The sequence below is a fragment of the Pelodiscus sinensis genome, chromosome 1 (assembly GCF_052426305.1).
Source record: "Pelodiscus sinensis isolate ZL-2025 chromosome 1, ASM5242630v1, whole genome shotgun sequence".
Classification (NCBI taxonomy): domain Eukaryota; kingdom Metazoa; phylum Chordata; order Testudines; family Trionychidae; genus Pelodiscus; species Pelodiscus sinensis.
In genome coordinates, this window is record NC_143052.1 from 63,953,398 (window position 1) to 63,969,444 (window position 16,047).

The window sequence follows — 16,047 nt, forward strand, 5'->3', positions numbered from 1 at the left end:
GTCATTTGCCCTTTTAAAGATATTGGTGTTCACCAAGTATGTTTGGCCTGTCAAGCACACATTCTCAGATCTGTGGGTAATGACATTTTGAAATGGCTCAGTAGGCACTGATAACCCTTGTGGCGCATATTCAGCAAACATGACCAGAACTAAATGGTGACAGGCCAGAATTTTTAAATGTTCTGCTCATTTAGGTCATACAGTTTTAAAATGAAAAGGAAATGTGTGTCAATGGCAAAGGTCCATGGAGCGAGTAGCTTTCTTCTAACACTGAACAATGCACTCTATTATATTAAGTGAAATGATATTACCTTTCAAGCTATTTTGTGTATCTCTGCTTTGCTAGAAACTTACTGTCTTGAATCTCCATCTAATTCCCTGTTATCTAGCTTCCTACTATAGGTTTAAACAAACAATAGGCATTGTATCACGAAAGAAAAGTAAAAGCTTGTGTTGAGAGATGAATTAGTAAGGTACTCAGGAAAGAATCACTGCTGGTCTATATGCCTTTCAGTTCTAGCATGTACATTTGATTCCTAGCTGTGAGACCTGTTAAATAGCTTCTGGCCCTCTCATATCTCCTATTGGATATGCTTTTTCTGCCACCTGATTTTGGAAAAGTCTCAATCACAGGAAAAAAAACCCAACACTCAAAATCCAGCTGGAAGTAATGAATGGTCATGTGATGAATTTGCACAAAATTGTTGGCAGTTTAACAACAAAAATAACTGCAGAATCCACTGGTTCATTGTTTGCACATTTGCAGAATGTTGGTGAGATGCTTAAATCCAAGCCTTAAAAGAGCTACATAAATGGGGCAGTCCTTCAAGAAAGAACTGTCCTGTTAAAAAAAATAACTAGCAAATGATGGGTGAAACTGAGTGCAGCAGTATATCAGTGCGTTCACAAAATACAGTCGTGTCTAGTTATCAATAGTGAAGTGTGGTGTAAGAATAAGCAGGCATTAATCATATGATAAGCAGAGTCCTGCATTCCTACAGAATGTTTACAACTATTAGGGGATGACAAGAATGGACAGTCAATTACCTGTTTGTTTTTTCAGCTCCACTTAAGAAAATTAATGACATAGCAGAACAGATGTAAAATTGCAGCATTACTTATTTTCAGTGTTATTTCAGACAGCCTGAGTACTGTCTATTTAACAAAATGATAAATACAGGCCTGAGTTCATAAAGATAGCTGTGTTTGCTGCCAAGCAGAAGACCTAGATTTGTAAAGACTTTTCAAGGCTGTAGGTTCAGGTCAATAAAGATGATGATATAAACGTCAGGGTGAAAAGTTGTCAGGAAAAAACCAAGTATAATTTCTTTGACTCCAGTATGCATGTTTCCCCACTGTAAAGAAGTTTAATCAAATTAGGTCTAGACATACTAGGACTTCCTTAAGTTTGGTGAAATTTCCCCTTGCTCCCTCTCACCTATTGATGCAACTTGCAAAAGTTCTTTGATTCTGCATTTGAGAGAAGCACTGTAGTCCCTTTACTGCACTGTCTCTGATATAAGCACTTGTCTGTGCTCTTGCAAAGTGATATTTGCTAAATATAGACTGGAATGTGAAGCAGAAACTCAACTGGAGAGCCCTTATGGTATGGGTATTAATCACTTCACTAGTGGTTTGATGAAGGAAGGAATAGGTGAAAGAGAAGATTGAAGAAGGGCCAAAGGTTTAAATGAAACCAAGCTGAATGTTTAAAAATGCACACAAAGAAAAAGTAACCAAATGAAAGAGAAAGAGAAGGTAAATTGGAAAAACTCTTATGGGTAAGAGTCTAAAAATAATTTGTAAAAGGAGATGATTAAAACAACGTCATAGGGAAGAAGAAGAGAGAACCCCTCTCCCCAACACATCATCACAGAAACAAAGGTTGGAGCTAAAGAAGAATTTAAAAATAATCATTAAGGTCTTATACCTTGCCTAAGCAGGAAAATCCAGGAAAGTGAATCTAAATGAATAAAAGTCTGAATTTGAAGTGGGTGATTTAAACCACAGTAAAACCCTCATTCAGAATTAAAGAGTCCTAACTTGGTGTAGTTTAATTAATTTGCACAATGAATTAAGTTAAATTGAATTAAGACCACTTTAATACTGAATATCAGCTTTTGCAGAGGGATTTATTCAGATTACTTTTTCTGGACATTCCTATGTAGACAAGCCCTCTGTGTAACACTGTGGGTACGTCTAGACTACATGCCTCTGCCAACAGAGGCATGTAGATTAGGCTACCCGACATAGTCAATGAAGCGGGGATTTAAATAATCGTTTAAATAAACGAGGTTTACAGGATCGGGCGGCAAAGGCTTCCCCTGCCGACAGATCCACGTCTTGACTTGCGCGCTGTGTGACAATCAGCTGATCCGGCACAGAGCAATGGCCATTTTTATTTTAATGAAGCAGGGATTATTTAAATAACCGCTTCATTGACTATGTCGGGTAGCCTAGTCTACATGCCTCTGTGGCAGAGGCATGTAGTCTAGACATACCCTGTGGTATAACAATTGTTTTGGAGTACCCTATGCCTACTCATCTATAAGAATCAACCTTTATTTCTCTTAGGGAACTTCTAATTAATGATCAATTTTATTGAGTTTAAGGTGTACCATGAAGCCTTAGTTGAGAAAAAAAATGTGTGAAAGTAACAAGTTTACTTCAAATTAATTTAAATTAGGGTAGGTATTTTGATTTGTTCAGGACTGCTGACAGAGGAAGGGGGGCAAAGAGAGCAGTTGCCGCAAGGCCCAGCAATTCAAAAGGGCCTGGAGCTCCTGGCTGCCACCACTGCTACTGACGCAGTGGTGGCCAAAGCCAGGGGCCTTTAAATCACCACTGGAGCACTGTGCAGCATGCTCTGGGTGGTTTGAGGGCTGTCAGGATCCAGGGGGAGGGCAGGGAGGTACCACATGCCATGCTCTGAGCACCCCGGTTTCCCCAGCCCCACCCTTCTGCCCAAAGCCCCACTCCTTTCGGGAGCAGGCTCTTCCTCCACCTTGCTTTGTGGCCTGGCAATTCTATCAGCCTCTTGGTTTTGTTTCACATTTTTGCCATTATTTTTAGGGTTGCCGGGTGTCCGGTTTTGAACCAGACAGTGGTATTTGAGCTTTCTGTCTGGGAAATAAATTGAGAAAATACCGAACATATAAATGTCCGGTATTTTCTAATTAAGTAAGTTTAATTATTATCATGAGTATCAGCACGTAGTTGCGTACTGCCTGGCTGCTAGATACGCTCACACTGCATGAGCATGTCTACTAGCCAGGCAGTACGCAAGGCGGGGGCGGGGTGGGATGGAATCCCTGGGGCCAGACTCGCCCGTGTGCCCCGCCGGGACCGTGCGCAGGACGGGCAGCACTCCCCACTGGCCGGTTCCCCCCCACTCTTCCCCCCCAGCCAGTTCCACTCCCCTGGACGCTCTCCCAGTTAGCCCTGCTTCTCATCGGCCGGTTCCCCCCCTCAATCTCCACCGGCCAGCCCTGCTCCCCCCAATCCCCTCCCAGCCAGCCCTGCTCCCTGCTGGCTGGTTCCTTCCCCCAGTATCTCCCAGCCAGCCCCGCTCCCCTCGACCCCCTCCCGGACAGCCCTGCCACCCTACCAGCCGGTTCCCCCCGGCCAGCCCTGCTCCCCCCAATACCCTCCTGGCCAGCCCTGCTTCCTGCCAGCCATTCTCCCCCATCTCCCCTGGCCAGACTTGCTTCCCCCAACCTCCTCCTGGCCAGCCCCGCTCCCCTCCCAGCCACCCCTCCTCCCCATCTGAGATCAAATGTGTCCAGTATTTTTTTGAAATCATCTGGTAACCCTAATCATTTTTCATGTCTCTTTTTGATTTCCTTATATATTTCATAGCAAATTTAAAGCAAAATTTTTAATCACAACATATACAGACTGGAATCAATTCATTTGTTTTTTTAGTATACAGGCAGTCCCCGAGTTACGCGGATCCGACTTATGTTGGATCCGCACTTACGAACGGGGTTTTCTCGCCCCGGAGCTCGCAGGCAGCGGGACCGCCCAGAGCGCAGCGGTCCCCAGCAGACCAGGGGCACCAGGAGCAAAGCCACAGCCGCGGCGGGGTGCTGCGCCTCTGAGGCTTTGCCAGAGCAAAGCCTCAGAGGCGCGGCACCCCACTGCCGCTGCGGCTTTACTCCCCGTTTCCCTGGTCTGCTGGGGAGGGAGGGGCGCAGCTAGTGCGCCCTCTCCCCCCCAGCAGACCAGGCTTTTGTTGTGGACCCTGGGGCAGAGCAGCTGGGGCGCTGCCGGTTGGTCCCGCAGCGCCGCTCTGGGCACTACTGGACCAACCCGGCAGCACCCCAGCTGCTCTGCCCCAGGCGTCCTGATTCAGCCGCTGCTGGTCAGTTTCAGCAGCAGCTGAATCAGGACACCTGGGGCAGAGCAGCTGGGGTGCTGCTGGGTTGGTCCAGTAGCACCGAGGAGTGGCGCTACTGGAGCAATCCAGCAGCACCTGAGCTGCTCTGCCCCAGGCGTCCCCAAGTCAGCTGCTGCTGAAACTGACCAGCGGCTGACTACAGGAAGCCCCAGGCAGAGTTGCTCTGCCCCGGGCTTCCTGGAATCAGCCGCTGATCAGTTTCAGCAGCAGCTGACTTGGGGACGCTTGGGGTTCTTAAGTTGAATCTGTATGTAAGTCAGAACTGGCGGTCAGTTTCAGCAGCGGCTGAATCTGGACGCCAGTTCCGACTTACATACAGATTCAACTTAAGAAGAAACCTACAGTCCCTATCTTGTACGTAACCGGGGGACTGCCTGTAATCTGCATAGCAAATTATGATCACTATGTCTACAATCTGTCTTGCATCTAACTTTGACTAGATTTGGTTACACAGAGTGGATAATAAATTAAAACTTACTAATAATATTTACTAATAAAATAAAAGGTTCCTAATTATTTTCTAGGTATTATATTAATTTAGCCATAAAATTAAGAAACATTCATTTGCAAAAGTAACCTAGTAAGTAAGGATCCTGTTCAGACTAAAATATACACCATCTAACATGCACATAGCTTCTCAAAGACTACATATGCTGCTTCTGAGCATAAAATCTTGATTTCACTGAAAAGAACAGGAAAATTCCTGGATTTGCATTAGGACAACACCACCTCTGAGAGGCTACAGAGGTGTTTAAATTTGAAAGGGGGGATATGTAAAATTAACTCCTGCTCTTCCAGTATTTCTTATTTTAGGTTCTTAGTGCTTCCCGTATTGGCATGGTTAGTAAGCTACAGTTTTGACTGGGGCAGGAAAATGAGAGAACAGGTAAGCAGAAGGTAGGTGACAGGATCTAGTGCTGTTATAAATAGAACTGGGTTGGAAACAGTTTTCTTATCCCGTGAAAGTTTTTGAGATTTCAATATTTATTCTGTATGAGGGCAGAACCAAAACATTACCAGAGAGGGAGAAGAAAAGGCAGACTGACCATCCCAGTAATAGTTTGGGGCTAGAGCACTCATGTTTGATGTGAGAGACTCAGATTCAAGTTGTTGCTCTGAAAAAACTAATGCAAGGGCTTGACCATTGTGATATTGGTTATTCTGGTGTGCCCTGCTCCTCTTGTTTAGATCAGAAATTCCATCCAGTGCACAAGAAATCTCCTCAAAGAAAGTTTTGTTGAAAAGGATGCATTTCAGTAAACATATTATTGTTTTGGTGTCAATTAACTTGCATTTTCTATAGAAAAGAACATTTTGTTAAGTAATTTCTGACCACTAAAGAATGGAAACTCCTGCCCCCTAATCACCTGCCTACAATGTCTGCAGTTTCCTCCCTTTCTTCTATTAATTGGTGTATCTTTGGGCCACAAGATCTATTGATTGCCATAACTATCTGACATTAATCAGCCAGGCCAGTCTTTCCCTTATCCCACATTAGGATGTTTGAGAATGTTCTAAGTTTGTTTAATGAGTTCCTCATCACCAACCCTGTGAGCCAAGTCACCACATATTGTAGAACACAATTCAGCTTTGTGATCATTTAGCTCGTTGGACCAAAGGCAACTTTTCAAAAGCTAATTCCTACTGGTGCTGCTGTGTTTGCCCTTCAATAACATTGATCAGGCCAGAAGCAATTCTTTGATGTTTTCAGTGGTAGAAAAGAATTTAAGAACTTCCTTGCTGGCATTTCTCTACAGGACAAGAACATTACATAGTGTGGGATGCTAGGTTGAGTCAGTTACAACGTATAATTTAGATTTAGCTATCAGATTGTAAGCTCTAGGACAAGGCCATGTTTTTGTTGGTGTCTGTATAGTACCTAGCAAATGGCGTCCAGGACTGCAGCTCCCCTGGATGCTACTAAAATACAAATAATTAAGAACAATAATTATAATTGGACTGACCTGTTCTGGCATTAAAACGCTGAGCAGAACTCACTCTATTCTCAATAAAAAAAAAGGACTTGCTTTTATGAATATACTAAAGGATTCACCCAGCATTGTTTGAGTCCTTACCTCAATTAATTTTTGTTTTTCTTTATTTAAATCGTTAATCTGAGGTGGGGCTAGGGATGAGGGGTTCAGTATGTAGGCTGCCTCAGGGAGAGAGGACAACCACAGTCCTCTCTCATCACAGTAGCGTGGGGCCAGGTGAGAAGCACCTCTCCATGTATGTCCCTTTGTTGGGAGACAGACAGATACACAGACAGACAAACTCTCTCAAATACAGAGCAGATAGCTCTCCCTGTCTTCACCTCTGTCCGCTGCTGTCCCAGTTCCCATCTCTGGCCCCTAGCTCCCTTCTGTGGTCTTTATACGGTATGACTGTCCTGCTTCTAGAGTCCTTCTAAGCGCCTCTCTTCTCCTGGAGATAAGCACCTAAGGCCGGGCTGTGGGAAGGCAGCTAGTGTTCCACATTTGGGGATCTCACTCCTGAAGTCATTTTCTGAAGCAATTCCTTGTGAGCATGAGCTTGGGGCCTTCCTCACTCCATACAGAACAGGGGGAAACAGGAGGAGCATGTTGAGATAATGGTTCAGCTTGTACCTCCTTACACTGGGACTCTCTAGTCTAGCAACATCCGTGGACTGGCACGGCACAGACCACGCCTGTTCCTGGAGCACAGAGCCCTGGAACAGGGAGGTCTGGCAACAAGGCAGGAGTGCTGTAGGGGTGGACCAGTGGCTCAGCCAGGAGCCCCATGTGGGAGGGGAGAGGGCAGCAGAGTGGAGAGTACTGGCCCCGGTGGCTGGGGAGTTCGAGCATGGCAGTGGCAGCCAAGGAGCCCCATCCCTGGCTGTGGAGTCCTGGCTCCAGCAGTAACCAGAGTGGCAGTCAGGAGCTCCAGCTTTGGTCCCAGCTGCAGTGCTCCGGCTCCAGCAGCAGCTGAGCGGGTGACAGCTAGAGAGGCCCGGGGGGTTGGGGCAGCAGCAAGGTCAGGCTGGAGTCCTAGCCTGGGGGGAGAGGGGCAGCATAGGCCATGAGGGGAGAGACCTCCACTGGTCTGGCAAATCCCCTCTTTTGGGACTGGTTAGGTCCCCAGGGTTCTTGACCAGGGAGATCTAACCAGTAGCACTGCTGCTACCACCCACATAATAACTTTTTGCTAAGTGCTTATTGCTCACCTGGGAGGTGGGAGAACCAGGTTCAAATCCTCCCTCTGAATAATGGGGAAAGTGTTTTGAACAGGTGTCTCCCACCTTTCAGAGGAGACCTCTAACCACTGGGCAACAGGATATTCTGCTGTGAAAGTCTCTCTTTCACTTCACTTGAAGTTGTTCCCCTTTGGCTAAATAATTAAGCAGTCGATGACTCTCCAATGAGAGTCCTAAGAGGTGAGAGGTGCTTGTGCAACCTTTCTCCCCCCTGAGACAGGGAACTGAACCTGGGTCTCCCACAGCTCTAAACATAAGCATCACCTGCTCTACCACCTCCTTCTCTAGCCAAATTCTGAATGGAATCCAATCTGGTAGGCAGCTAATGAACCCCATAAGTGAGACAGACACTGCTTCACCTGACTTCTCGTTTGTGGGTTGCTCTGGGCTTTGGGAAAGAGCTAGGCACACAGGTGCTTAGAGTGTGGCAGCAGTGCACATGGCATCTAGAGAACTTTTATTCTGACCATTTCTGTGCCAAGTTCAGACTCCATGAGTGTTTGATGACAGCCAAGTGGATCACAGCAATGCCTAAAACTGGTAGTTAAGTGCCTAAAAGCTTTTGTTTACTTAGGCCACAGTGTTCAGCATCTAGCTAGGATGGGTAGAAATGGTGACCCTACCCTCTGTTTGCCAGAGGCTGGAAATGGATGACAGGAAAGGCTGTTTGTTCACTCCGTCTGGGGCACCTGGCATTGGCCAATGTTGGAAGACAGGATACTGGGCTAGAAGGACCTATGGTCTGACCCACTATGGCCGTTCTTATGTTGCAAGATCAGGCCCTAAGTCAGGATTCCACTTTATGTGTCCCCCTCCGGTTACTGAGACAGGGAAGATTCACATGATCACAAAGGGAAAAATCAGCATTATGTTGTGAAGACCAGGACTTTAACAGGATTCAGAAAGAACTAGATAAATTCATGGAGGTTAAGTCCATCAATACTTGTTAGCCAGGATGGGTAGGAATTGTGTCCCTAGCCTCTGTTTATCAGAGTCGAGAAATGAATGACAGGAGGGGGATCATGTGAGGATTCAGGAGGGGGATCATGTGAGGATTACCTGTTTCTGTTTACTCGCTTTGGGGCATCTGCCATTGGCCATTGTCAGAAGACAGGATACTAGGCTAGATGGACCTTTGGTCTAACCTAGTATGGCTGTTCTTATGTTCTTATCTAATACTGGAAAACTCTTGTTAACAACAGCCAAGGAGACAACTTTAGATTGTATACTTTTACTCTGAACATCTTTAACTGGCATTAATAAATATAATCCAGATTTAACACATTTTCTAACTGCTCTCTATCCATAAAATAACAATTTTATGCTCTAAGAGATGTGAAAATGCATATAAACCTGTATCTACATCACCATACATACCGGAGTTATCTTCATCTTTGCGAATCTTTAGTTTTACAAGGTCCTCACAGTGTTGAAGGATCTGAACGGCATCTTCCATCGAGCAGTTGTCCAGTCGAATGTTATCTATGGCAAGCAGTTTATCACCAAGTTCCAGTGTTCCAGTTCTGTTAAGAAATGAACAACATTACATGATTAATTAGTGACATTTAAATATTCTATTTAAAGAAATGTTAATTCTAATGTACCATTCAAATGGATTTTTAATGATTAAAAAATACTTAATATAACTTTTCCATCTTGATTTTGGATGACAATCTTAGTTTAAACGAGTTATGATTAAAAACAGATTATTTATTTCTCAGTAAAATGATTCAATTTGGAAACTTGATGTACCATAGAACTCATGTAAGAGAGATTATGTGCAGAGAATTTACACATAAGAGGGCTCAAGCTGAAGGCAATAGACTTTTTTGGGAAGTGTGAAAGAGCTCACCTGTGAGCAACACTTCCTTTCTTGATATCAGAAATAACAAGGGGGTCTCCTGGTTTTCTACTGGATGGTGCTGTAATAAAGAACACACACATATATACTTGTTAGACACATACATATACCCTTTGTATGTAGCCACAAAACATACATTTATAAATTACTCATACAAAAACAAAAATAAAATAAAAATACAAAACCCAGCAGCCAAGAGTTAGATAATGCCATACTAAGGTTGCCTATGCAACTTAATTTAGTCCCCTTGTACATATGCATCGACTATTCGATTAGCCAATTAATCTAAATTTAACATCCCTAACAGATGCATTATGATTGAGGCCAGGCCTACACTCAGAGGGCTTTGCTGTTATAGCTAGCTATATAAGCTATACTACTATATCAGCAAAGTGAGTCTAGTGTGGATGCAGCTTACACCAGGCAAAACTATGCTTTTGCCAGAATAGCTTATTCCAGGACCTACCCCTTACCCTCACACAAACCTATTCTTGTAAAAGCTCAGTTTTGCTGATATTACTCTCTATACAAGGGGCTTTTGTGGTACAGCTATGCTGGTCACAAATCACACCGTATTATATCCTGAGACATGGCTGATAAAGCAATGTTTGCAGAAGTTTGTAGTCTAGGAAATAGTGGTCACAGTATAAAATAATTACATTGTATATTTGACCACCTGTGAGAAGTTTGGCTTAAGTGACTTGCCCAGTATCACATAGGAATGGTGTGACAAAGGCCAGGATAGAATCAACTGCACTATGAGACTATCTCTGCTCTCTTCCTGCAATTCACTGCCTCAGTCACTACACATTATCCAACCTCCCAAATGAAGCAGGGATACTACAGACAATCTCCTTCACAAACCTGATTAATCTCCAGAGCAACTCTGACTTGTGGGGAAAAAACAGTATGTGATCATATAATTAAAGACTGTATCATAATACGTATGTACAGGAGGCATTTCCTGACTTTTGAATAGTGACTTTGCAACCTTAATGTTCTTTTTGTGTGTATAATTTCCTACGTTTAAAAAACACAAACTGAAAATAAATCTAATATGTAGCATTTATATTCACACCTACATTGGCCATCAGCAGGCTGGACCCCTTAGCTCCACAATAAAGACCTCTGCCACTTGAGATAAAGGAGTAACGGACAGCAGTAGTAGAGTGTCATAATCTATGTGGACCAACCCTAGCTGTGGAAATCTGTACTATACATGTGCAAATTTTCAAAGACTAATAATTTGGCCAGATTTAGGGCAGATGTTTATGGAGAAGGTCAAATCCCTGACGCAAAGTGCTTTGAAACCGTGAAAGCCCTCTCCCCTCCCTAGACCTTAGAGTCTGAACTCCAGCCTGATGCACAATGTCTGGTGCCAGAGTGGTACCAAGAGCTCTGTGAGCTGAGTTTGTTGAGTTGGGCTAGGAGCTCCCTGATCTGGGCTATGTACACGCACCCCAAATGCTACTATGATATTACTACTAACACCAGAAAAAGGAAAAAAAGCCCTCCATGAAATTGATGGGAATCAATAATGCAATGGTTCTATCATCACTGCAGCTGTAACAAAATCACAATCTAGACCTGCTTTCACATCCCAGCGCAAACATGAAACACACAGGCTGTGGTCACTATCACATCCATGAACTTTTTTTTTCAAAAATGTTTCCAGCAAACATGTTTTTTTCATCTTAGTGCCCAGTCAAGTCTAGACAATTGCAGCTGAGGTTCCAACTTGGCTTGAACTCAAAAGGTTAGTGACGTGTCCACAGTAGACCGTCAACACCCAATTCTTTCCAAAATATTCCCAGATTTGTTCCTCACCACCTAGAGGTCATGAAAAACAAAAAGGGAAAGAAGAGCAGCTATGGCCTTGGAAACCCAAATTCTGACCCACAACCAGAAGGCTCTTCTCATTAGCAGGCAGACCTGGGTGGCAGAGAAGGAGGCTGCCCTGGATGGGGAGGCACCCGAGCCTGATCCCCATTCTAATGCCTCCAAACAGGCAGATGCAACAGAGACCAGTGAAACCCCAAGTAAACAAGCTGGAGGTCCCTCAAAATTGGCCCCAGCCCAATTAAAACAAACAAGCCTGAGCATTCCTGGGTATGGTAGGGTGCTACAGATGATTTATCCTCCACTTCTTTACCAGAGCAAGCCCCTGACAGACCTGATAAAAGCCCGGGTTCCTGACATAGTGAAGTGGACTGATGTAGCAGAGAAAGCATTTATAGAATTGTGTAGCGCCCTCTGCAGTAATTCTGTACTTCAGTAATGCTGTACTGATAGCTCCAGGCTTTATCAGAGAGTTTATTCTACAGACAGATGCATCCGAGGTAGGACTGGGAGCTGTCCTATCGCAGATGCCAGAGATGAAGACACCGAGGCCTCGACCTCAGTAAAAAACTCCTCCCAAAAGAGCAGCAATATGCTGTGGTTGGGAGGGAATGCCTCACCATTAAGTGGGCTATGGAGAGACTCCATTACTACCTACTGGGCTAATGATTAACCCTTGTGACTGACCATGCACCCCAGTGGATGCAGTGGAACAAAGAGAAAAATGTGAGGGTGACAAGATGGTTTCTGTCACTGCAACCTTTTCAATTCACCACACGGTACTTGGCCAGAAACTGCCATGGCAATGCTGATGCGAGTGCATTGCCTGACAACCCCAATTGCCAAACTCTATGGTGTTGAGCAGAAGAGGGAGGCTTTGTGAGAGGATGAGGCAGATGCATCCAGAGAATTATAGAAGGGAACTATATTAGCTCTAGATTAAATAGGTCCCTGTTCCCAGAGTAGGCTAACAACGGCTGCTCCAGAGCCAGCAAGAACCTGTCAGAATCAGAGCCATCAGGCCAATTAAAACACCTGGAACCAATTAGGAGGCTTCCAGACTCAAAGGAGCCAGACTAATCAGAACACCTGGGGACCAATTAAGACCCTAATTAAGTTGAGTCTGGTTTTAAAAGGCTTCCCTTCTGTTTGCTCAGTGTGTGAGAAAGGAGCTGATGACAAAAAGTGTTGTGTAGAGTCTGGGAAGAGAAAGTGCAACTAAGTACAAGGAGGAAGAACCTGTGCTTAAGGAAGGTGTTTGGAAAGGCTGTGGGGCACTGGACCAGGGAGCTGTAATGCAGATATTATAGGCTATGTCTAGACTGCAAGCCTCTTTCGAAAGATACTTTCGAAAGAGCCTCTTTTGAAAGAGAGCGTCTAGACTGCACGCGGAACTTTCGAAAAAGCAAGCCACTTTTTCGAAAGAAAGCACCCAGTGAGTCTGGATGCTCTCTTTCTAAAAAGCCTGTTTGCTTTCAAGAACGCCTTCTTTCGAAAGAGCACTTTCGAAAGAAGGCGTTCTTCCTCATGGAATTAGGTTTACCACCGTCGAAAGAAAAGCCGCATTCTTTCGATTTAATTTCGAAAGAACGCGGCTGCAGTCTAGACGCAGGTGAAGTTTTTTCGAAAAAAGGCTACTTTTTTCGAAAAAAAAACCCCTGAGTCTGGACACAGCCATAGAGACCTTACAGGCAGCTGCTATCACAGGGTCCTTGGGCTAGAACTCAGAGTAGAGGGTGGGGCTAGGTTTCCTCTACCACCAACCCCCCCTTTCAATACTAAAAAGAGATTGGCTCTGGTACAAGAGTTTGTCCTATTCTATACCACTGGGAGGGGCCACAGAGACTATGAAGTTTGGTTTCCCCTCTTTTCCCATGTTGGCCAATGTTGAGAGTAGTTCAACAAACAGCAAGCTAGTGTCTAAATGAAGGGCTGCTGTGAGCCTCTGAGGCAAGTAATCTGCCCGAAAGCACAGAACCCACCAAGGTTGAGGAGAAGCTTTGTCACAATGTTTTGGTGTTTGATATACAGAACGTAAGAAAATAAATTTTTGTTAGCAAATATATCTTTCTGACCCCTTCGATGTATTTTTAAAATATGTGCCCATGAAAGTAGCTTGTGTCTCAAAAAATCCATCTAGATGGCAAATAAATTAAATCAAATTTAAATGCCTTATAATTACGGAGGGCTGATCTCTTTATTAATTTCCATAAAATAGCTCTGTTGGAGGAAAAAAAAACCCTGATATTGCCTAGCATACTGTCGTGTCATATGTGGTCCCATTAAAGCTGGGAAAAAATGGATAAAAATTGTTTGCCAAAAAATGCAAATTCAGGTCAGTTGAATTCACCAAATTATCCTGACTGGAAACAAAAATCTCAGAATGTTTAAAAAAAATTATTTTAATTTTTCAAATTTAAATTACTTATTTCACATTTTGTTTCAATTTTATTTTTATATAGAGTAAAAAATTATTTAAAAATCCCCAAATCCAGATCCTTTGGGTCCCACAATGTTTTGTTGGATCCAAAACTAAATTTTTCAACTCTTGTTTTGCTGGGGAAAAAAAAGAAACTATTTCTTTTTGGGTCAACCTGAAATGAATCCCTTCTACCCCCCGTTTTTAGTTCAGCTCCTGAACCAAAAAATTAGTTATTTACACAGTTCTTTTTTCTGTGGCCTGGTTAAAATATTGAGAAGTTCTGATTTCCAGCAGCAGTTAATTGGGTATGAAACTGGTGCTAACTGCGGTACAAAAGATATACTCACTTATCTTGACAGACTATGGGCTAGATTCTTGATCCAAAGCATATTAATATTAATGGAAAATAGGCCTTTCACAGGCAGTAGGAGAATGCTAAGGGAATTTCTACCCCTTTAAATAATTTTGAGGAACTCTGAAAAGATCTTCTTCTGGGAGGTCAAGAGAATAAACTGGTGGGCGTTAGAGCAGCATCTGACACACCCATTATTTAGAGAGAGAGCTGATACTAGGGTTGTGTGAAAGCTAGTAGTTTGGTTTACAAGTATGCATATGAATTCTTCATATAGGTAACTGTACGAGTCAGTGGGTTTTCTGTAGAGAGTGGTGTCTAATTTTCCATTGCTGATTTGTACTGTGGTGTCCAGGAAATGGATCTCTCATGTAGAGTGGTCCAGGCTGAGATTGATGGTAGGGTTAACAACCTACACCCCACCATCAATCTCAGCCTGGACCACTCTACACAAGAGATCCATTTCCTACATGCTTCCAGCTCCCACCCAGAACACACCATACGATCCATCATCTATAGCCAAGCCCTCCTATACAACCGCATCTGCTCTAATTCCACTGACAGAGACCAGAAACTTCAGGATCTCTACCAAGCATTTATAAACCTCAGCTATCCACCCGGAGATATAAAAAAGCAAATTGAAAGAGCCAGACGAATACCTAGAAACCATCTACTTTAAGACAGACCAAAGAAAACCAACAATAGAACACCACTTGTCATCACCTACAGCACCCAACTTAAACCTGTCCAACACATTATCAATAAACTACAGCCTATACTGGAACAGGATACTAAACTCCGAGAGGCTCTGGGAGACAGACCCATAGTCTCCTATAGACAACCACCTAACCTCAAGATGAGTCTTACCAACAACCACAGGACATACCACACTAATACCAATCCTGGTACCTTCCCTTGCAACAAACCCCACTGCCAGCTTTGTCCACATATTCACTCTGCTGATACCATCATTGGACCTAACCAAGTGAATTATAAGATCAATAACACATATTCCTGCGCATCCAGAAATATAATTTATGCTATCATGTGCCGAAAGTGTCTGTCTGCTATGTACATTGGACAAATATCTCAGACACTTCGCCAAAGGATCAATGCCCACAAAACAGATATTAGACAGGATCACAAAGAAAAAACAGTTTCTTGCCATTTCAACCAGAAAGGACATTGTCTCAACGACTTAATTACCTGCATCCTGCTTCAAAAGCCTTTTAAGAATACACTTGAAAGAGAATCCTCTGAACCGTCATTCATGCTCAAATTCGACACTTTACGCTTAGGTTTGAACAAAGACTCTAATTACCTTACCCATTACAAAGATAGCTTCCCCAATTATCACCTCTAATATCATTAGCTCACAGACATTTACCTTCCTCCCTTCCATTCCCCTTCTGTTCTGAAATGTGATTTGTCCTTTTCATATGTGTTCTTTTTTTAAATTGTATCCTTGGTATATATGGTTGTGACAATTTTCTTCCACTATTTGATCTGAGAAGCGGGTCTGGCCCACGAAAGCTCATCACCTAATAAACCATCTTGTTAGTCTTTAAAGTGCTACATAGTCCTGTATTTTATTTTGATTGCTTATCAATCAGCTTTCTCATCCAGATACAAAATTAAACCAGACACAGAAAAAGAAAAGATGTTACATACGTCTTTACATACAAGTGGCATCTCAGACTGAGTACCCCACTAGCTCTTCTAGAGCCTTTATATATGAACAAAAAGAGGTACCAGAAATTACCCCCATCAGAGTGCCTGCAGGAGTAGTGACTACAGAGTACCTGCAGTATTTACCAACATCTAGCCCAAATGGATACTATATCACCTGATCCCATGCAGCACTTATGCTCTAAGCTTGGTAACGCCAACTTTATGGAGAATTAAATTACTCCCACAGCACATGCAGATTTTTCCATTGATCTGTTCCATTTTCATTTTG

At 43.4% G+C, this 16,047-nt stretch overlaps 1 protein-coding gene across 14 annotated transcripts in view; it reads right to left on the reverse strand.

Annotated features, from left to right (window-relative positions):
* The window catches only part of GRIP1 (glutamate receptor interacting protein 1), a 509,665-nt gene that overhangs the window by 28,007 nt on the left and 465,611 nt on the right, over window positions 1-16,047 (reverse strand). For all 14 annotated transcript variants that reach the window (XM_075931263.2, XM_075931223.2, XM_075931287.2 and 11 more), the window contains 2 exons: window positions 9,466-9,535; window positions 8,991-9,136 (listed from right to left, as the gene is read on the reverse strand). In XM_075931263.2, coding sequence (XP_075787378.1) covers window positions 8,991-9,136; window positions 9,466-9,535 — 216 coding nt within the window. The remainder of the gene's footprint in view (window positions 1-8,990; window positions 9,137-9,465; window positions 9,536-16,047) is intronic.